This window comes from Heterodontus francisci, chromosome 5 (assembly GCF_036365525.1).
Source record: "Heterodontus francisci isolate sHetFra1 chromosome 5, sHetFra1.hap1, whole genome shotgun sequence".
NCBI lineage: Eukaryota > Metazoa > Chordata > Chondrichthyes > Heterodontiformes > Heterodontidae > Heterodontus > Heterodontus francisci.
Genome location: NC_090375.1, coordinates 145952417 through 145975079, shown reverse-complemented (window position 1 = coordinate 145975079; position 22663 = coordinate 145952417). Strand labels below are relative to the sequence as shown.

Below are 22663 nucleotides of genomic sequence, written 5' to 3'. Positions count from 1 at the left end.
TCAGGACAGGCGCACAGATTTTGATTTGATCTGTATTGGGCAGGACACCAGAGTGATCATTTGAATGTCTGACCCAGCGATGAGCTTCTGACCACACCATCATTAAGACCACCTTCTTCCATCTCTATCAATCGCCCAACTCTGCCCCTCATCCATGCCTTTGTTACCTTTAGACTTGACAATTCCAACACATGCCTGGTCAGACTCCCATCTTCCACCCTTTAGAAACTTAAGCTCTGCTGCCTGTATCCTAACTTTCACCATGTCCCATTCACCCATCACCCCTGTGCTTGCCGTATTACATTGACACTCAGTTGAGCAGTGCTTCAATTTTAAAGTTCTTGGCCTTGTTTTCAAATTCCTCCATAGTCTTGCCCCTCCCTATTTCTGTAACTACCTCCAGCCCTATAACCTTCCGAGATATCAGTGCTTCTCCAATACTGTCCTCTTGTGCATTCCCTGATTTTTAATTATGCCACCACAGGTGGTGCAGTGGTTAGCATTGCAGCCTCACAGCTCCAGCGACCTGGGTTCAATTCTGGGTACTGCCTGTGCAGAGTTTGCAAGTTCTCCCTGTGACCGCGTGGGTTTCTGCCGGGTGCTCCAGTTTTCTCCCACAGCCAAAGACTTGCAGGTGGATAGGTAAATTGGCTATTGTAAATTGCCCCTAGTGTAGGTAGGTTGTAGGAGAATGGTGGGGATGTGGTAAAGAATATGGGGTTAATGTAGGATTAGTATAAATGGGTGGTTGTTGGTCGGCACAGACTCGGTGGGCCGAAGGGCCTGTTTCAGTGCTGTATATCTAAATAAATAAATAAATGATGTGGGAACCAGTCAGGTGCTCCCATTAACTGTGTCAGAACACCTATAGGTACAGCTGATATGGACATTTAACTCATGGCAGGATTGAATCCTATGAGGATTAGTAGGAGTTGTTTCAGTTTGAAGGACTTGTATGTAGGAAAATTGGTTGTTATTTGCACGAGAAGAGAAGCCCTTCCTTAAAATAGCAGTGTCAAGCATTTCTATAAAGTAAAAAAGGCAACAATCATGGAAATCTGTGACAGGTGCACTATTTAAAATTCACGCAAGTTGCCATATTGCAATAAGCACAAGTACCACAAGAATTTAATTTCAACAAAAAAAGAGGTAAAATTATTTTTTCAAAAAGATACTTTCATGAAGTAGTGATGTAATAGTTTAAACTGTTTCCCAGCGAATCTGTATAGAGTTTAAAAAAGCATGAAGCAATATGAAAGGTGACAAGTGCCTAAATTACAAGCCGAGACATGGTATGAAGTTGCAGTTTTATAAAGGTGTGGCTTTCTCTTGACTGCAATTTTTTTGACACCATTTTTTCGCCAACTTCTGTTTTTTTTTTAATTCTTAGTAAAATCATGGCAGCTTACAGAAATCTTTTGCAAACCTTTAAAACAACAGATGTTAAATCTTACTCTCATCTGAGTTTCATTAAATGTGAATGTTTAGATTTGTTCTGTCCCTCATTTTATTTCTTAACCAACTTTTTCCCCTCAGTGGACAGGAGCACTGAAGAATTGCAGTGGTTGCTGGATCTTGTTCAGAATGATGCTGTCCCCTACATAAGGTGAGTGTTGCCACGCCAATCCTAGATAAGTCCGCATCTTTATGGTCTATTGAGGGTAAACTAGGTCAAATGCGTTTTCTTTAAAATTTCAGTATCCTAATGTCCTTTTGAATTGTTTGTGGCTGAAACTATTCAACAACATTTTGAAATATTAACAGTATTTGAAAAAATTGTTATCCCCTAAATTGTACTTATTTACTTAGTTTATTAAATTTTCTCCCTAATCCCTAGTTTACTTTTGTAATCTTCAGTTTACTTTTATATTTAATGCAATTATCATTTTGCAGTTGTTCCTTGTGCAGGATTGCATTTATCTTTATTGAGTTGGGGTCAAATTGGAAGACAAAGCGGCAGGAATGGAGTTTACATGCGAGGGTGTAAGCTTGGAAGCTAGCAGCAAATAGGTCAGGTTTGAACCAGGAGAGAATAACAAAAGTGTGGGACTTGGGAGCCAAGGATATGTAACAGTTAATGGGTATCCTGATCTGATTGCTTAATTATAGACAATCACAGGGATACCTAGCGCAAAGGAAGATGGTTGTGCTTATTGGAGGTCAATCATCTGAGCTCCAGAACATCACTGCAGGAGTTCCTCAGGGTAGTGTCCTAGGCCCAACCATCTTCAGCTGCTTCATCAATGACCTTCCTTCAATCATAAGGTCATAAGTGGGGATGTTCGCTGATTGCACAATGTTCATCACCATTTGTGACTCCTCCGATACTGAAGCAGTCCGTGTAGAAATGCAGCAAGACTTGGACAATATCCATGCTTGGGCTGATAAGTGGCAAGTAACATTCGCGCCACACAAGTGCCAGGCAATGACCATCTCCCACAAGAGAGAATCTAACCATCTCCCCTTGACATTCAATGGCATTACCATTGCTGGATCCCCCACTATCAACATCCTAGGGGCTACCATTGACCAGAAACTGAACTGGAGTAGCCATATAAATACCGTGGCTACAAGAGCAGGTCAGAGGCTAGGAATCCTGCGGCAAGTAACCCACCTCCTGACTCCCAAAGTCTGTCCACCATCTACAAGACACAAGTCAGGAGTGTGATGGAATACGCTCCACTTGCCTTCATGGATGCAGCTCCATCAGCACTCAAGAAGCTCGACTCCATCCAGGACAAAGCAACCCCTTGATTGGCACCCCGTCTACAAACATTCACTCCCTCCACCACCGACGCACAGTAGCAGCAGTGTGCACCATCTACACAATGCACTGCAGCAATGCACCAAGCTCCTTAGACAGCACCTTCCAAACCTGCAGCCCCCACCAACTACAAGGACAAGGGCAACAAATGCATGGGAACACCACCACCTGCAAGTTCCCCTCCATGTCACCCACCATCCTGACTTGGAACTATATCGCCGTTCATTCACTGTCGCTGGGTCAAAATCCTGGAACTCCCTAACAGCATTGTGGGTGTACCTACCTCACATGGACTGCAGCGGTTCAAGAAGGCAGCTCACCACCACCTTCTCAAGGGCAATTAGGGATGGGCAATAAATGCTGGCCTGGCCAGCGATGCCCACATCCCATGTATGAATAAAAAAAAAACTAATGTAGAGGAGTCTGCATCCTGAGCAGTGAATACAGTATACTGAATTGAAAGAAACGCAGGTAAATTGCTCGCATCACGGTCTCCTCTACATTAGGGAGAACAAATGCAGATTGGTTAACTGCTTTGCAGAACACTTCTCTTCAGTCTGCAAGGGTGACCCTGAGCTTCTGGTCCCCTGTCATTTTAATTCTCTACCCCACTCCTACTCTGACCTGTCTGACCTCAGCATGTTGAATTGTTCCAATGAAACTCAGTGTCAGCTCAAGGAACAGCACCTCATCTTTCGATTAGGCACTTACAGCCTTCTGGATCCAACATTGAGTTCAACAATTTCAGATTGTAACCTCTGACCCCATTTTGTTTCATTTTCCTTTGTTGATTTTGACCTTTCTTGCTTTCTTTCCTCCTTGCTTTACTCTTTTTTGCTTTCAGATGGCAGCTGTTCATGATTCTGCTATTCACACTTCCTGTAGACTTATCTTTTGTTTCTTTACTTGTCCCATTACCACTCCCTTTGGCTTTTCACCATCAACCCTTTTGTCGTTTAATCTCACCTGCACTTCACTCTATCACAGACCTTTCATTTTAATTCTTTTTCCTACCCTCTTCTCCACCCCCCCCCCCTTCACTTGCTTACAACCCATTATATCTCTTAACTTTTCCCAGTTCTGATGAAAGGTCATCGACCTGAAACAGAACTTTTTTTTTCTCTCCACAGATGCTGCCAGACCTGCTGAGTATTTCTAGCATTTTCTGTTTTTATTGAAAGCTGATGAAAGTTTTTTCAAATGGGTTTTAGAATGTTTTGTTCATAGACAAGCATTTCCACCACATTATTTTATGAAATGCTTCAATTTTCTCATTTATTATGTTGAGCTGTGATTCAGTTTTCCAAGCTGAGTCTCGATGCTAGGTGGCACCGTGGAGCTATTCAATTGTGGATTAACTCCAGCAGCAGCTTTGATCAGATCATAGAATGATACAGCATAGAGGGTGGGTATTCAACCCTGTGCTAGCTTTTTGAAAGCACTATCCTAATTACTCCAATTCCTCTGCTCTTTCCCCATAGCCCTGCATTTTTTTCTCTTTATCCAATTCTCTTTTGAAAGCTATAACTGAATCTGTTTTCCCCCCTCCTTTCAGGCAGTGCATTCCAGAGTCATAACCCGCTGTATAAATCTTTCCTCATTCTACTTCATTGTGTCCTCTGGTTACCAACCCTTTTTCCACCAGCAACAGTTTATCCTTATTTACTCTATCAAAACTTTTCATGATGTTGAAGACCTCTATCAAATCTCTACTTAATCTGTACTCCAAGAGAACAATCTCGAATTCTCCCATTTCTCCAGATAGCTGAAGTCCCTGGTACCATTCTAGTAAATATCTTCTGCACATCCACCCATCCTAAAGTGCGGTGTCCAGAATTGAACACAGCACTCCAGCTGAGGCCTTACCCGTGTTTTCGCATAGCTTCCTTGTTTTTGTACTCTCTGCCTTTATTTATAAAGCCAAGGACTTGTATGCCTTTTAACAGTCCCCTCAACTTGTCCTGCCACCTTCATATACTTGTGTACATATAACTCAGGTTTATCTGTTCCTGCATCTCCTTTAAAATTGTACCATTTAGTTTATATTGCCTTTCCTCATTCCTGCAACCAAAATGAATCGCTTCACATTTCTATTAAATTTCATCTGCCATGTTCTGCCCATTTCACTAATCTATCTATGCCCTCTTGAAATTTGCTACTGTCCTCAAATTTCTGAGTTTCATGTAATCAGCAAACTTTGAAATTATGCCCTATATACCCAAGTTCAGGTCATTAATATATATCAAAAAGAGCAGAGCCAACACCAACCCATGAGGGACACTACTGCACACTTCCCTCCAGTCTGAAAACAATTGTTCTCCATTATGTGCTTTATGTCCCTTGGTGAAACTGCCCTTTTAATCCCATGGGCTTCAGATATGGAGGAAGAGGGGGCTCAGATAAGTTAGCGGTTCTATTTCTTTACTTTGTGGTTTATTTTTACTCCCTGCGGTTTTTATTTGAAGCCGAATTCTCAGCAGTGTCTGATGTAAAAATAGAAAGTGCCGGAAATACTCAGCAGGTCAGGCAGCTTCTCTCTCCACAGATGCTGTCTGACCTGCTGAGTATTTCCAGCACTTTCTGTTTTTATTTCAGATTTCCAGCTTTTGCTTTTATCACTGCAGTTTCTGCTGTTTTTTGTGTTCTAATCTTTTAAGGACCATTCTTTGCTGCGCTGTCACATTTTGAAATTCTCTTTTTGGTGTTTTCTTACTTTTTTTAGCTTCGTTTTTACTCTTTTGAAGCTCTGTTATCCACTCCTGGTCCCTGGGAGTTGGTCCTGACAACAGCCTGTGACTTCCTGATCCTGGTGATTTCTTTGGTGGATCCCTTCCACTCCTCAAAGTGCTGGCTTGTGATTGATCACTCCTGCTCCCTGAAATGCTTACGAAGGGAGAGAGAGATTTTAAAAAGGCAGGAGTGGATGAGAGTAGCAAATGAGGACAGGGAGAATGAATCACCAGTTCAGACAGTGAGAACAAAAAGGGAAGGACACTGTCGCTGTGCAACAGGGAGAAAGAGTGTGTGATACCCAGATACCAAAGCATTTTTGTTTAAGTTCTGACATAGCTTTGGCTTTTTAACATTAGGTGTTAAAAATTAGCTTCACTCAAAAAAAAGCTATTTTACTTCAATACCAATGATTTTAGCCATTTTGTCTCTGGTGTCCGAGAGGGTGATGAAACAGCAGCTTAACTCTTTGGAAAATATGCTATTTTAATACAAATGTGATCGATTTTAGTCATTTTGTCTCTGGTGTCCGAGAGGGTGATGAAACAGCAGCTTAACTCTTTGGAAAATATGCTATTTTAATACAAATGTGATCGATTTTAGTCATTTTGCCTCAGTCAGTTTCCAAGCAAGGAGCCAAGCCTTTTGATTCAAATGTAAGCATCTTCAAGAATTTGTTCAAATATATGTATGACAACTTTTTTTTTAATTGAAAAGGCTGTTGTTTAATTTGGTTTGATCTCGGTCACTTTCTCAACAATATTCCTTACTCTGCCAATTCAGTTTGGGGAATTAGACTGAAGCCTTTAGAGTCTGATAGCCAGGCCAGATAGCTTCTGTGAGCAGTAACGGAAAAGTTTAATAACTTGTAAAGTCTGTATTGCGTCATTGCTACTATTCATATCTTCTATTATTATCTAATAAAAGGTCTAGTGTAGTATTCTGTCATCTTCCAAAGTCCACTTGAGGCCCATGATAAAAACAGGGCAGAATAAGTGAGGAGGATTCTCTGTTGAGGCCCATGGTAACTCGAAGCAAAGTTAAATTCTAGACAAAGCATTAGCAATTACATTGTGTTTTTCCCCGCAATGTGGATAATCAATAAGTGTTAGGACTGCAATAGTAAACTCTATTGCAATAGTCTGGCATTTTGGGTTTTGAATTTTTCCACAAAGGCTAAGGGGTTATGATCTCTATGTACCAGTGTCTTTCTGCAGCCGTGGCAGACATATACTTCAAAATGTTTAAGAGCTAGTAGAAAGCCCAGGGTTTCTTTTTCCACTGTAGAGTATCTCTTTTGGTGTTTATTTCGTGTTTAGGAAAAATATTCACTGGCCTTCCTATGCCTGATGCATCATCTTGTAACAGGACTGCACCTACCCCCAGGTCACTAGCATCAATTGCTACCTTGAAGGGTTTAGTGAAATTTGGGGCAGTCAACACTGATTCATTGATCAAAATTGCTTTCAGCCTCTCTAAAGATGTTCAGCACTCCCCTGACCATGCTACCTTGCCTTTTCTTTTTGTAGCAAATCTGTCAGTGGAGCAGTTATAGTACTGAAATTTGGTACAAAGTTGCAGTAGAAACCACATATCCCCAAAAACCTAATGAGTTCTCGTTTAGTCTTGGGAGCAGGGAACCCCACCAGTGCTTGTACTTTTGCTGTTCTTAGCAACACTTGTCCTTGCCCTACTATAGGCCCTAGGTAGGTTACCCACGCTTTTGCAAATTCACTTTTGGCAAGGTTTTCACCAAATCAGCCAACTATAATTTTTGAAACAGCTTTTAATTGTCCCAAGTGGTCCTTCCAAGTGTCACTGTATACCAACACATCATCAAGGTAAACCACACAGTTAGGAACACTGGCTGCCACTTGGTTCAATAGTCTCTGAAAAGTTGCTGCAGCATTTTTTAGCCCGAATGGCATCACTCGGCATTGGAAAAGACCATCTGGTGTGACAAAGGCCGATATCTCTTGAGCTCGGGCTGTTAAAGGAACCTTTCAGTATCCCTTTAACAAATTTGTTTTGGTAAGAACTGTCAATGCAGTCTTCCAAGCAAGGAATTGGGTAGGAGTCTGCCTTTGTTACTGCATTAACCTTTCTGTAGTCCATGCAAAATCTAGTTGAACTGTCAGGCTTAGTCACTAACATGACTGAGGAACTCTAGCTGCTTTGACTGGGTTCAATTAGTAGGTTTTCCAGCAAGTATTGGATTTCTGCTTTCACCTGGGCCTGTTTTTCTGGACCTAAGCCATAAGGATGCTGTTTTATAGGAAAGGATTCTCCTACATCCACGTCATGTATGGCTAAGATTGTACATCCTGTTTAGCCCTACAGATTCCTTTAAATGTTGTGAGTAGCCTTGTTAGGTCTCCTCATTGTTCTGTATCTAAATATGAAAGCATAATGTATAATCTCCCTAACAATTCAGTGTTAGCTAACCGGATAGTATGAGGCTCAATTTGGGAATTATCAAGGCCTCCTTCTGCCTCATCCACACTGTACCTTTTGTCCTTCATTGCCCTTACTACCTGACATGCCTGTGCTTGCTTATCCTCCTCCCGGCAGTGATTGATTTATTTATTTAGAGATACAGCACTGAAACAGGCCCTTCGGCCACCAAGTCTGTGCCGACCATCAACCACCCATTTATACCAATCCTACACTAATCCCATATTCCTACCACATCCATACCTGTCCCTATATTTCCCTACCACCTACCTATACTAGGGGCAATTTATATATTGTTTCAAAATATTGATGAGACACAGCTGATTCTTTTTCTGGTGAATTGGGGTGTCAATCAAATAACTTACTTTACCATTTCTTTTGACTACTCTATATGTACTACTGAACCATGCTTTCAGCACTTCACCCTGTAAAGACAGTAATACTAACACATCATCTCCTGGTTGAAATGTTTGGGTCTTGGCATGCTTGTCTGCCCATGTCCTCATGGTAGTTTGGGAAGCTTTAAAGTGTTCCTGAACCACTTTATAGGCTCTTGTGAGCCACTCCCGGAACACGGATGCATATCTAAAATGGAAGATTTGTCCCTTTGTTCCAAAAACCTTTCTTTGATTATTTTTAGAGGACGTCTTACCTTATGTCCATAAACTAATTCAAAAGGACTAAACCTGGTGGACTCATTAGGTGAATCCTCTGGTGGCAAACCAAGGAAATTCCAACCTTTTGTCCCAATCATGGGGATATTCATGACAGTATGCCCTGATCATCGTTTTGAGGGTCTGATAGTACCGTTCTAAAGCTCCTTGTGTCTGTGGGTAGTATGCTGAGGACTGTAACTGCATTATACCCAGACTACCCATAACTTCCTGAAAAATTTGAGACATAAAATTGGAACTTTGATCCAACTGGATCTCACTCGGTAATCCATATGGATTAGGATTTGAACTCAGACAAAGCCTTGTGCTCATGGAGTAAAGATCTCTCCTGGAACTGAAGCAAGAATTACAGCCTCTCCTGCTCTCCTGTCTACCTGCTTCCATCTCCTTCCCACGGAACTGAATCTTGTGAAAACAGGTGAAAGTCAGAGAAAAGTTTTCTACGTGAACAAGGTTTTAAGAAGACTACTGGGCCCCACCGCAAAGCAAGACTACTTACAAAAGGACTACAGTGAGCTCGAAGCACCATAACAAGATATTGCCTCAAACCTCTATACTATATTTTTCTCTTCTTTTCTGTTCCTATCTGCATGTGTATATCGCGTGTGTATGCTAGCGTGGCCGTGTCGTATATCCATAGGCGTGAACCATATTAGAGTTTAAATTTAATAAAATTTCATTTTTCTTTAAACCTCAGCCTGTGTGAATTGGTTTCTTTGTCTTATAATTGGAACGTTGTGAACAAGGATTCACAAAAAGGGGAGCTCAAAACAGTGTGTTTATAATTAAACCCTGTTACACTAAGACCAGGTAAAGACAGCAAAAGACCCCTAGACGCATTTCTCACCTGGTCGTAACATGAGTGAAGAACTGGGTTATCTTCTCTACCACTACCTTAGCAGAAATTGTTCTGAAGGGAATGGCCTCTGGGAAGCATGTAGCCATATCCATAATAATGAGTATATTTTGATGTCCCACTTATTTTCGGTAAAGGTCCCACACAGTCTACCAACATATTAAATGGTTCCCCAAAAACTGGAATGGGAATTAGGGGTGCCGGTTTTATGGTAGGTTGCGGTTTTCCCATAATCTGGCACATTTTACAAAACTGTATCACGTCCTTGTAAAGACCTGGCCAGTACAAATGTCGACTTATACATGATTGGGTCTTCCGGATCCCTACGTGCCCCGCCGTTGGAATTTCATGGGCTATCCTTAATATTTCCTGGCGATACTTTGATGGTACCACTATCTGGTGAACAACCGTCCATTCCTTGTCCACAGGTCTGTGAGGAGGTCTCCACTTCCTCATCAGAATCCGATTTTTAATATGGTAGCCTTCCGGAACTCCCTTTGCCCCAGCTTCAGTTAGAGCCAATTATGACCACTTTATTTAACTCTGGATCAGCTTGCTGAGCCTTGATCAGAGAAGACTTACTGAACATTTCCTTTGGATTATCCAAATCCCCAAAGAAGGTTTCAGATAGCCGAATATCTGTCCGTGGTGCCAGTTTGACCTCTGACAATGGAACTTGTTTAGCCATTTGCTCGAGTCACTACACATGAAGGAACGTTTTCCTGCAACTGCTCTGTCTCCTTGACTTCACTTGGTCTTTCAGTGATTGCTGGAGAAGCTACTACCCTCGCCCTGGCCAAATCATTCCCCAGGAGTAGGTTAACTCCATCTTCAGGCAAACTATGGACAACTCCTACACGGTTACCATTCCAGAAATTAGGTCATACTTCAGGTGCACCCGATACAAAGGTACGGGTATATATTCCCTGCCGATACCATTCACTAAAACCTTGGTATTCAGTGGGCTCTCTGGTGGAAAAGTCATGCCTTTCCCCAGCAAAAGAGTTTGTGTGGCTCCTGTATCCCTAAGTATAACTATAGTTTTACCTGCCTCACTTGAGGGACAGGGAGCTACTTTTCCTTTTGACAAGAATTCCCTGTAGCTCTCGGGTATCTTGTTCACCTTCCCCACACTCACAGCGGTTTTTGTACTTGACCTTACAGCTGCAGTCAGAGCTACAGCTTGAATTGTCGTACTTTCAATCAGAAAGTACTTTGGCCTTGTGTACCCCCATAAGTTCCATGGGTTTACCCTGCAACTTCTAGTATGGTGTCCCACCTTGTGGCAATGGAAACACTTAGGCTTTCGGACCTCAATTCCACCCTCGGCATCTTTCTTTCCGGCCTGAGGAGGAGATCCTGGGGCATTTCTAGATGTCCCTTCTCGTCCCTGGCCACTTGCTTTCCTTTCACCCTCCCATCTTCTATCCTTCTCGGCTTTGTTGGGGGTGACGGAAAAAGGTTTTGGTCTTGTGCACAAGCTCATAATCATCAGCAATCTCAGCTGCCTGTCTGGCTTTTGAAATCTTCTGGTACTCTACATGGGTTTTTACTACCAGAGGGAGTGAATTTTTAAATTCTTTCAGGAGAATTATTTCCCTAAGGGTCTCATAGGGGAATTAATTCCCTAAGGGTCTCATACGTGGCCTCTACCCTCAGTGGCCACATCCAACAATCAAAGTTAATTTGCTTTACCCTGTCAAATTCTGTGCAAGTTTGCCCAGGCCGTTTCCAGAGGTTCCGAAATTTCTGCCTGTAAGCTTGATCAGCAGCGAGAGTAGCCTTTTTTGCCATTTCATAATTCGCAGAAGCCTGCTCAGAAAGCATGGCATAAACTTCATGAGCTCTGCCTATCAACCTGCTTTTGCATGAGCAGTGTCCCAGTTTTCTTTCAGCCACCTCATCTTTCGAAAGAAATGAAAAATGCCTCTATGTCTCTTTCCTCAAACTTCGGAAGGGCTTGCACAAATTTAAACAGCTCCCCACTGGGTCCTAGGTTGGAGTCAGATTCTTGCACATCAGAACTTTCCCTGGAGTCAAGGCCATCCTTTTGTTTTAGTTCCAGTCCTTTTAATTGGAATGCCATTTCTCGCTCCTTTTCTCTCTCCTGCCTCTCTTTTTTTCTTTTCTCTTTCCCTTTGCTGTTCTAGTTCCAGCTTCCAAAATGTTCTTTTTCCTTTCTCTTTCTCTTGCCCTTTCCTTTTCTTCTCTCTGAAGTGCTTCTCTTTCAAGTTCAAGTTTACTAATTTCTTTTTCCTCTTCAAGCTGCTTCATCTGCAACAGAATTGTAGCCAATTCAACTGAATTTGCCTTTTCCTTCCAATTTCAAATGCTGTGCTATTACCTCAATTATGTTTGCTTTTTTAGTCCCTGGTTTTAACTAATTCCAAGTTTTCTGCCAATTCTTTTAGCCTAGCCTTGTTCAAGTTTTGCAAATCACTCTGGGATAAATCCTCCTCCTCCAGAAAGAGACTGCCAAAGCCATTTTGGTTTTCAATATGTATGGCTAAATTCACTGTAAAAATCTTAATCAGCCTTAACTTCAGCAAGTCTCAGCACTGGTATTTGTTTGTGGATTTCGGATCCCACCAGAGCCTTACCCCCAACTGTCCATTCAAACAGTTCAAAAACACAACCAACTCCTGACCACCATAAATCTAGACATGTCAGTTCTCTGTAAACAACTCCAGTAGTCATCAAGGCTCCCGCTGTTTACTTAACTTAAGACATGTGACTTCCAGTAAGTGTTTGTTTTTAAACTAAGTCTCAAGTGTCCTTCCAGTGACGACCTCAGGTATTGTCTTTTACAGATTAGTCCTCAAAAAATATTAACGATAGAAACACGTTCATGACAACATGTATTTGGTCTGAGAGTCCAGAATTATACCTGCAACTGATAGTCATGATACTGTTATTTAGCATCAGTTGCTATTGCCACTATTTGTTGAAGGGCTAAGAAAATTAGACAGATGAATGCTTGGGTACCATGGTTGTTATCAACATCCTTGGCTCATGAACTCCTTCCTCCCCCAAGGTAAATAAGAGCTGAAGAACATTAGAATAAGGCCCAAGATCACAGTGAAGTGGGATATTATTGTTGATTCCTTCACTTAAATGCTTGGGTTAAACAATGCAGAACAGTGCCTTGAGGATTGCAATTGTCAAGTGTCCTGTTCACCAGGTAGTGCCCATCAGGAGTATTATGCTATAGCTTTAATCACCTGAACTTGTGTGGAGTATTGGTCTTGGTTAATAGCATGCAGTGCACACAGATAGTCATGGTCCTGCTCTCATAATCAAAGATAGTGTGATCAACTAAATGCCCAAGTTTACCATATAATTTATTACAAATCTGATTATTTTCTGTTACATACGCCTTATTTCCTTAAATGCTTGCATAGTGGGCTCATTAATGTTCCTACATATGCTATTCAATTATCATGATTGCATGCAGCTGAAAGAAAATCCTTTTGTTTCATATGTTACAGGCATCAAGTTTTGAGTATGCTCGATAAAAATCCACCTTTCACCAAGAATACAGACTCTCCTCTGTGCAATGAAGCCCTGGTGGACCAGCTCTGGAAATTAATGAACTCAGGTATATTTACAATCCCTAAAAGTGGACTATTGTTTTGGTTTCTGTTATCAGATTATTTTCTTCTTAGTGATATATTCAACAAAGAATTATTTACAATAAGAGTTAAGAGACTATAAATAAAATAGATAATTTGTATATTTATAAGTATTTTCCTTTTTTAAAAAAAAAGAAAATTGAAGAATGTGAATATTCTTTATAATATACTATGTCAATTAGTGATCTGTTATGCTTGCTCAAATTGAAGACAAGGTCTCCCTACAGTAATCTTTATATATTTAACAATTAGTGTATATTAAAACTTTGGTTGAAAAGGTTTTACTCTTGTTTCTCTTCCCCCTTTAAAACCACATTTTTAATACAGGTAAGTAGTTGGAGAATATAAACTTCTGGTTTATATATATAAAAATAATAAAGATTTGATTTCTGTCTCTAAGCTTCAAATAATGCAAATGAAACAGTAGTCTACATGTGTAAAATACCACATCACGTAAGTTTCTTGTCATGTGTGGTATTTTGCACCCATTTTAAGCCTCAGCACAAGCCTTACATAAATGGAAATTTACAGACAGTGACAGGTTGTTCTCAAGTCGTTCCTTCTAACAGTTTCACAACTTGCTTTTCTGTTCAATTTTTTGAGTATTTTACAAGACGTACAGAGGTGTACTGTTACCAGTGATTTTCTTTTCTACAGACTTGGGGCTGGATTTTATGTCGGGCAGATGGGAGATGGCCACCGACGTAAAAGGTTCCGCCCGGCTCGGGGATCCGTCCAGAATTTTACGGGTCCCCGGGCTTTCATTGTTCCGAGATGGGACTTCCACCCGCTTGAGGGAGGAAGTTCCGCCTCATTGAGCTGCCAACCAATCAGCGGGCTGGCAGCTCTTAGTCCCAGCAGTGCCACCAGAAGTGGTGGCCACTGCTGGGATTGCAGCCCAGCCGAGGGCATGGAGCCAGGAGTCCAGGTGTTAAGGTTGCGTCGCTGGGCTAATCGGTCGCGCCCTGGCGAGGCAAGGATGGTCGTTTGGGGGGAAGGGGGACATCTCGGGTCCTGGGGGTGGTTGGGGAAGCGGGGGTGGCCCTCAATCGGGCATCCTATGCCCATTTGCCCTGCCCCCCCCCCCTGCCTGGTGCACTGAGAGACTCGCTGGGTAGCCTTTCACATCTCTCGGGTGCCCGCTTTCCACAGATAAAATCCCCGTGAAGGTGGGCGAAGGCCCTTCAGTGGCCCTTAAGTAGCCACTTAAGGGCCTTGATTGGCCTGGGGTGGGAGGCCTGTTTCTCCCACCACCCCCCGGCCCACGTAAAGTGGGGCAGAGGCGGGAGCGGGTCGGAAGCCCTCCTGGATCCCCTCACTCCATTTTACGCCACCCCCGCGCCACCATCTGACTCGCTGGGGTGGTGTTAAATTCCGGACTTGTTTTCAAATCAATTATTTTTAAAGCTATTGTAAATGTGATCATTTCAGATACTCTGGTAGTGAAATGGTTATACTTTTACTCATTAACTGTGATTTCCGATGTGATTAATAAAACTGTCAGTCATTGGGGCACCACAGGTTCTGGCTCAGTTTAGCTTTTGGTGTATTATGTTTTGAAAGTCTGCTCCAGATGTCTTTTTCTTTCAGTGTAGAGACTTTCAAATTGAAGAACACAGTTGCTTTGAAGTCTGTTCAATTTTAGAATGCAATATTTGGTTTAGTTAATGGTTTCAAACTTGTACAAAATTTTGATCCAAGATTTAGCAGAGAGTCAGTTTTGTTTTTTTGTAGCCTCAGAGCTGGCATGTCCTAACGGCTGAACAAATTTAGTATTTTTTTTGCGAACAGTGAGTTATACTGAATGAAACAGCTTTTGTAAAAGCTTTCACTTCGCAAATAGACATGTGATATAGAAACAGTTCAACTTTTGAAAAATGTTAATTGATAGAATCATTCTTTATTGTAGTTCCTATTTAAATGTCATAAGTTTAGCATTCAACTATACAAGCTACCTTTTACAGCCATATGCTCAGGCAGAAAATGGATCTAAAGTTTTCAGTAGGTTTGGTGCATAAACGCCTTTGGTTATAAATGGCTCTTAATATGTTGTTGCAATGATAGAAGCATCATGTTTTTATAGATGCCCGTGAGATTTCATTATAATGCAGAAAACCTGTGGACCTAAGACAAATGCTGATCCTGTTTGATTGAACTGGACAACAGGTTTATCAGATATATTCATCAGTGTTGCTGATGGCTGTTGAAACCACCTTGGTTATTAGCCAGGGTGATTTCTTGGGTCTTCGAGTAGGGTATGACTGCTTTCACCTGTTAAATCACTCTCGCTGATAACCAGTTTTAACCCTGTCTTCCTTGGCCACTGCACGAAGGCCATTGGAAGAAAATCTTAAATAGTAAAATAATAATGGGCACAGATTTTTCATCATTTTTAAAATCATTTAAAATTTCTTCTGCCAGTCCCTGCACAACAGCCAAGACAAGTGGCAGAAAAATATTGTGCAGGAGTAGACATTTTGTTGGACTGGTGACGTTCATTGTTGAAACCACATCTTCAGATCTGCTCAGGACTATGAATTAAACTGTATCTCAGATGAAACATCGAAGTTAGTTACTCTGGTTCAATTTGGAAGCTTGCAAAAGTTAGATTACAAAATAATCTTTGGTTTTATTCAAATTTGCATATGATTCTGATACGTTTTCACAAACTTAAGTATGATAATGGAGTCTTTTAGCCTCAGAATGCCCTGGTGTGTATCTTTTATAATAAGTCACAAGCAAATGTTTTAATAAACTCTACTTAGTTTTGCAATCAGTGACCTGAAGCGTTAACAATCTGCTAGTTCTGAAGAAGGGTCACTGACCTGAAACGTTAACTCTGCTTCTCTCTCCACAGATGCTGCCAAACCTGCTGAGTATTTCCAGCATTTCTTGTTTTTACTTCAGGCAATAATTGATTGATTCAGGGTTTGTTTTCTGGCTTATTTGGTTGTCAGCAAAGAGTGCATTGTTTGTGCAGTACTTGCTACTGTGTTTAATTGCAGTTGTATATGTGAACAGCATTAGTGTGCTAATTTAATGTGGCATTTAAAAACACTACACACATTTTTCTAATAAAAATCTGGTTGTGAAAGTTGAAAATTATAAATCTGTTATAAGAAGGTGCTAGCAGTTATTGATAGCATGTGACATTGACAAAAAATCACTTACTGACCTGCGAATAAAATTCAAAATATTGTCTCAGGAGTTGTTTTACAATTGTAAGAAAGCTATTGTAAATTCTCGATTTTGTCACCAAGTGCAACTTTCACACTGAATAACTGACTAGAAAAACATTACCTTGGCATAACCAGCACCTCCAACTCCAACTCTGCTGATCATAAGATCCTATTAGTTGCACTAAGCTGTAACTTATCTCTGTATTTTATAGGAAAAACATGCATAGTGCTGATTATTATATCCCAGATCATTAAGTTTACATGTGGTTAACAATCAAATACAGCGAATGTGTACATATCTTAAGACGAGTGTAGATGGAGAATTCCAGGCTTCCACAGATTGGCTTAAAGATTTCCAGAAACAACCTAGAATTCGTCATTTGATACCTTGAAATCCTCAAGTTACCAATGATTTTTGAAATACTTGGTGCAGTTGTGAGAAATAATGGATTCAATAAGGAACAAATCTAGTTGACAACATGGTGCTTTAAAAATGAAGCGCTGCCAAATTGCTTGTACTGATAAAATAAGCTTTCCTAATTTTGAGCAAGAAAACTAGATTTATTTAAATCCATTACTATATCGTAAGGCCTGAAAGGGAAATTTATTGCAAATCTGTTCAAGCATCTTGGTGAATGCACAGTATACTCCAAAGCTACACTGCTACCAGATAATCCACTCGAATATAACTAAGTAAATCGTTTTATGATCCAGAATTGTTCAGAAGGATGCATTTTTCCTTTTGACTACTACACAATATCCTGGGCTCTTGGACAAGGAGCTTTCTTTTTATTCATTTTCAGGATGCGGATGTCACTGTCAAGGCTGGCATTTATTCTCCAGTCTCAGTTTCCCCTGCGAGGTGGTGGTGGGCTGCCTTATTGAACCGCTTCAGTCCATATGGTGAAGTCCTTGCACAATGCTGTTGGGTAGGGAGTCCCAGGATTTGGCCCAGAGAACATGAAAGAATGGCAGTATATATCCAGGTGGGGATGGGGTGTGACTTACCAACATACATACGAACGTACGAATTAGGAGCAGGAGTAGGCCTCTCGAGCCTGCTCCGCATTTCAATAAGTTCATGGCTGAACTGATTACTCTACATTTCCAGCTACCCCCCGATAACCTTTCAACCCCTTGCTCATCAAGAATCTATCTACTTCTGCCTTAAAAATATTCAAAGACTCTGCTTCCACCGCCTTTTGAGGACAAGAATTCCAAAGACACTCAACCCTCAGAGAAAAAATTTTTCCTCATCTCTTTTAAATGGGGGACCCCTTATTTTTAAACTGACCCCTAGTTTGAGATTCTCCCACAAGGGGAAACATCCTTTCCACATCCACCCTGTCAAGACCCCTCAGGATCTTGTATGTTTTAATCGAGTCATCTCTTACTCTTCTAAATTCCAGCAGATACAAGCCTAGCCTGTCCAATCTTTCCTCGTAAGACAGCCCGCCCATTCCAGGTATTAGTCTAGTAAACTTCTCTGTGCTGCCTCCAATGCATTTACATCCTTCCTTAATTAAGGAGACCAGTACTGTACACAGTACTGCAGATGTGGTCTCACCAATGCCCTGTACAGCTGAAGCATAACCTCCCTACATTTGTATTCAATTCCCCTCACGGTAAACGATAACATTCTATGAGTTTTTCTAATTACGTGCTGCACCTACATACTAACCTTTTGTGATTCATGCACTGGGATACCCAGATCCCTCTGCACCTCAGAGCTCTGCAATCTCTCCATTTTTTATTCGTCCTGCCAAAGTGGACAGTTTCACATTTTCCCACATTATACTGCATTTGCCAGGTCTTTTCCCACTCACTTAACCTATCTATATCCCTTTGTAGCCCCCTTACGTCCTCTTCACAAGTTACTTTCCTACCTATCTTTGTGTCATCAGCAAATTTAGCAATCATACCTTCGGTCCCTTCATCTAAGTCATTTATATAAATTGTAAAAAGTTGAGGCCCCAGCACTGATCCCTGTGGCACACCACTCGTTACATCTTGCCAACCAGAAAAGGCCCATTTATGCCTACTCTATGTTTCCTGTTAGCTAACCAATCTTCTATCCATGCCAATATGTTGCGCCCTACACCATGAGCTTTTATTTTCTGCAGTAACCTTTGATGTGGCACCTTCTGGAAATCTAAGTACAATACATCCACCGGTTCCCCTTTATCCACAGCACACATAACTTGGAGCGCAACATGGAAGTGATGGTAATCTCATGCACCTGCAGCCCTGTCCTTCTGGGTGGTAAGACGTTACAAGTTTGGAAAGGTGCTACTGATCAAACCTTAGTGAGTGGATGTCTGTCAGTGGATGAGATGCTGATCAAGTGGACTGCTTTGTTCTGATAGTGCTGAACTTCTTGAGTGTTGGAGCTGCACCTATCCAAGCAATTAAAGAATATTCTATTACACCCCTGACTTGAGCCTTGCAGATGGCTGAGAGATTTTTGTGGAGTTTGAAGGTGAGCCACCTGCTGCAAAATACCCAGCCTCTGACCTGCTCTAGTAACCAAAGCATTTATGTGGCTGGTCCTGTTCAGTTTGTGGTCCCCAGAATGTTGATAGAGGGCTTGCCTATGGTAATGCCAATGAATGGCTTGGGAGTTGGTGATCTCTCTTGTTGGAGATGGTCATTGCGGATACTTGTGTGACGCAAATGTTGCTTGCCACTTTTCGGCCCCATGTTGTCCAGGTCCTGCTGCATGCTGGTATGAGCTGTTTCATTTTCTGCAGCATTGAGAATAGAACTGAACACTGTGCAGTCATGAGCAAACAGCCACACTTTGCTCTTGTGATTGAAAGTAATTCTGAAGTTACTGAACATTAAAAGCATGTAAGTATTGAGGTTTGGGTATAATCCAGTAATGGGACCCTGAAGAATTTTATGTGGGGTTAAAAAAAGTGCAGTACTTAATTTTGGAAGCATCTTCAGTTCCGACTCAGCAATGGAACTGAAACATCTGATTACTTTTAAAAGCATTTAAACTGGCTTTTGATATTTTTCTTTGCTTATTCCAAGCACCATTGATCTAGAATGACTGATGCTGGCTTGCTGTCAATCTTCTCCTATTGGTGCTGTTTCATCAGTTATTAGATGTGCAAGAATGGCCCAAGAATGTTCTCCCACTGATTTTTATCAAGGTCCTTTTGACTGTTTCATGTTTTGTGCTTGTTGACTTTCCATGATGTATGACAGAGATTAGCAATTTCAGCATCAGGGGTTCATAGACGTGCAGCCACTTTCATCTGTTTGAAAATTAAGTTTGTTTGTGCTCAGATGAGCTGCGACATTAGAGTTTTGTGCAGTGACAAGATTCGTGAGAAGGAAAGTGCACAATAACGGTAATTTTCTTGACATATTTCCTGTGTTAATAGTAAACAGTTGGAATCTTGCTCCAAGTAGAAATGTATCCAAAATAAGAAATTATTGTAATATCGAAAGACTAAAAGGGAGGTGGTGGAAGCAGATACGATAGCGACGTTTAAGAGACATCTTGACAAATATATGAATAGGAACGGAATAGAGGGATATGGGTTCCGGAAGTGCAGAAGGTGTTAGTTTAGGCAGGCATCAAGATCGACGCAGGCTTGGAGGGCCGAATGGCTTGTTCCTGTGCTGTACTGTTCTTTGTTCTTTATCCACTATTTTGGCATAACTGTTTTTGTCCAGCTAAGCTCAGTAATTGACGCTGAACTGTATATTAAAATTGAAATGCCTGGTGAGCAGTACTTCCAGAATGCATCTGTGACAGCCCATAGCTTACTGAGTAGTTATACCTGGGAGGGAGTGATGACCTTTATGTGTATAAAAGCAAAATACTGCAGATGCTGGAAATCTGAAATAAAAACAAGAAATGCTGGAAATACTCAGCAGGTCTGGCAGCATCTGTGGAGAGAGAAGCAGAGTTAACATTTCAGGTCAGTGACCCGTCGTCAGAACTGACAAATATTAGAAATGTAAAAGGTTTTAAGCAAGTAAAGTGGGGGTGGGGCAAGAGATAACAAAAGAGACGGTGTTGATAGGACAAGGTCACAGAGAATAACTGACCAGAAGGTCATGGAACAAAGGCAAACTAATGGTATGGTGAAAGACAAAGCATTAGTACAGAGAGGGTGTCAATTGACTGTAAAATGAACAGCCCTGGCTCCAAGCACAAACATTAAAAAAGTGGGTAGGCACAGTAGAAATAAACTAAACAAGCTAAAATAAACAAACAAAAAATAACAAAATAAAAAGGGGGACCTGTCATGCTCTGAAATTATTGAACTCAATGTTCAGTCCGGCAGGCTGTAGCGTGCCTAATTGGTAAATGAGGTGATGTTCCTCGAGCTTGCGTTGATCGCTGTGTTGTGAATGCATGTCTGCTGGTAATAATTATGTAATGAACATGCAGAAGTTTATACTGTTTAGAAAAAGTAGTGAAATTACCAATAAGTTGGTTGATTTAATGTTAGAAATATCTGGAAAAAAGTACATGACAACTGAAGAAATTTTGTACGTGTGAGAGAGAGGTGCCTAACAGAAATTACAGCTTTCTTTCGTACTGTTGGGCTACAATACTGACTACAATTACCCAGTCTCAATTTAAGAAAATTATAAAATAAAAAACAATTTTTCCCATTTTTATGCACTAAATTCTGAATTAAGTATTTATGATTAAAGTTCACTCCCTTTCTCAGTTGATTACTGTTTGTGCCTTGGTGGTTTTATGCAGCCTTGTATCAGACATACCTTTATTTGCTGGTCTAGACAAATGGACTGTAAACATGCAGCTGCAGTTCATAAGGAAACACAATGGGGCCAATAATGTAGTCCTGGTGTAATGGTTCTGGGACCACAACGAATCATGCACTGAAAGTATCTGTGCCCAGTTGAGTTGACTTTGCCCAGTAATGCATTGTCAGCCAGTTTGAATATTTTTGTGTGCCTCCAAATGTACTGAGAGTGCCCAGATGCTGTGTGCCAGTAGTCAGTCAATTGGCTACTTTTATATCATCAAAAATGCTTTGGGGTACCAAAATTCCTTTTAGGAATTGCTAGTTAGAGGCCTTCCAAAATCTGGGACAAAAATGAAAAGTGGCCCCATAATATATTGCAACACCTCTTGGATAGCTTCTCCCCAACTTCTCCTGCAATTCAGTTTCTCTTTTGTTTCCTTTCTCATTATTTGCTAGGAAATTGCACCAAATTGAGGCCAGAGACTTTACTATGCAGGGCTGGGGACCTTCTGCATCTGGAGGAATAAAGCAATCAAGGAGCTACCCAGAAATGTACTTTTCCTCTGTTGAAAACTTATTGATGCTTTTCGGGCCCGTGCAGACCCATGTTCTGAGTGTGCTAGCATAGGCCTAATGGGCACTCTGTACTGACAGTTGAAAGCTGAGGCCGAACAGGTAGCCCAAACATCCTGTGTTCGTGAGGGATGGCAGAAGGAAATTGTGGGTACTGGAGTAAAAACAATAAAAGCTCTAAGTTTATAAAATTGGAGCAAGAATGCTTTCACAACTCCATCTGTATGAATTGTGAAGAATTATGTGATGGAGCGTGTTTCAAGTAACATATATTGGGGTCAAGAAAAAGACCAAGCTCTCCAGCTTCTCTTGTGGTTTGTAACCATCTAAACCTCCTTGAAGTGTTTCTGCCTTGTAACACAATCCAGACTTCGTGTTATCCTATACATAGGGCAATGGAGTTTCTTTCTGCTCAGAAAACAAGTGGAACAGCTGGGATTTATCAGGGCCTCTTGATTTGCTCTGTGATTATTGCTGCACAAAGTCTTCCAGTATTACTAATGCACAGTTTCACAACACTTGGCTAATGGGCAGAGCCTTTCATATAAACTTTGTTATTTTATAGTATCTTCTTGCAGTAAAGCTTTTTTTTCTTTGTTAATCTTGATATGCAAAATTTAATGAGTCTATAAAGGTTATTGGGAGTGTGCTGTCAATTTACTTTGCCTGTCATATAGGTAGTAATTATACTTGAACATGCCGTCACCTTAAGTTTGTGTATATATCCTGTTTTTATCAATCCTGAAACTTGGTTAGTTTGCTGTTCATCAGTAAATAAAGATGTTTAGGATGCATTACTGCATTCTGTAGCAGTTGGTTCTAGGATTTATTGCTTCTGTAATTTAATGCTACGTTTACAATTCTCAGATCAAAAATATCCAACTAAAGCTGTATCTTGATAAATTGCAATAACTACAAGTACCAGAGATGTTAAAATACAATATTATGGTAATTTCTGTTGCATTTCAAAATTAATTTTGCGAGCTGTTGCAGTGAAAATACGGAGCAAGAATTTGGACTCTGTGGCAGAAGTGCCTTTCGAGTTCCAAAGTGGTGTCTGCAGCA

General features: G+C 41.0%; 1 protein-coding gene across 4 annotated transcripts in view; it reads left to right on the top strand.

The window, feature by feature from the left end:
• Nucleotides 1–22663, top strand: part of taf2 (TAF2 RNA polymerase II, TATA box binding protein (TBP)-associated factor) — a 152615-nt gene that overhangs the window by 105348 nt on the left and 24604 nt on the right. For all 4 annotated transcript variants that reach the window (XM_068032198.1, XM_068032200.1, XM_068032199.1 and 1 more), the window contains 2 exons: nucleotides 1537–1606; nucleotides 12967–13076. In XM_068032198.1, the coding sequence (XP_067888299.1) occupies nucleotides 1537–1606; nucleotides 12967–13076 (180 nt within the window). The remainder of the gene's footprint in view (nucleotides 1–1536; nucleotides 1607–12966; nucleotides 13077–22663) is intronic.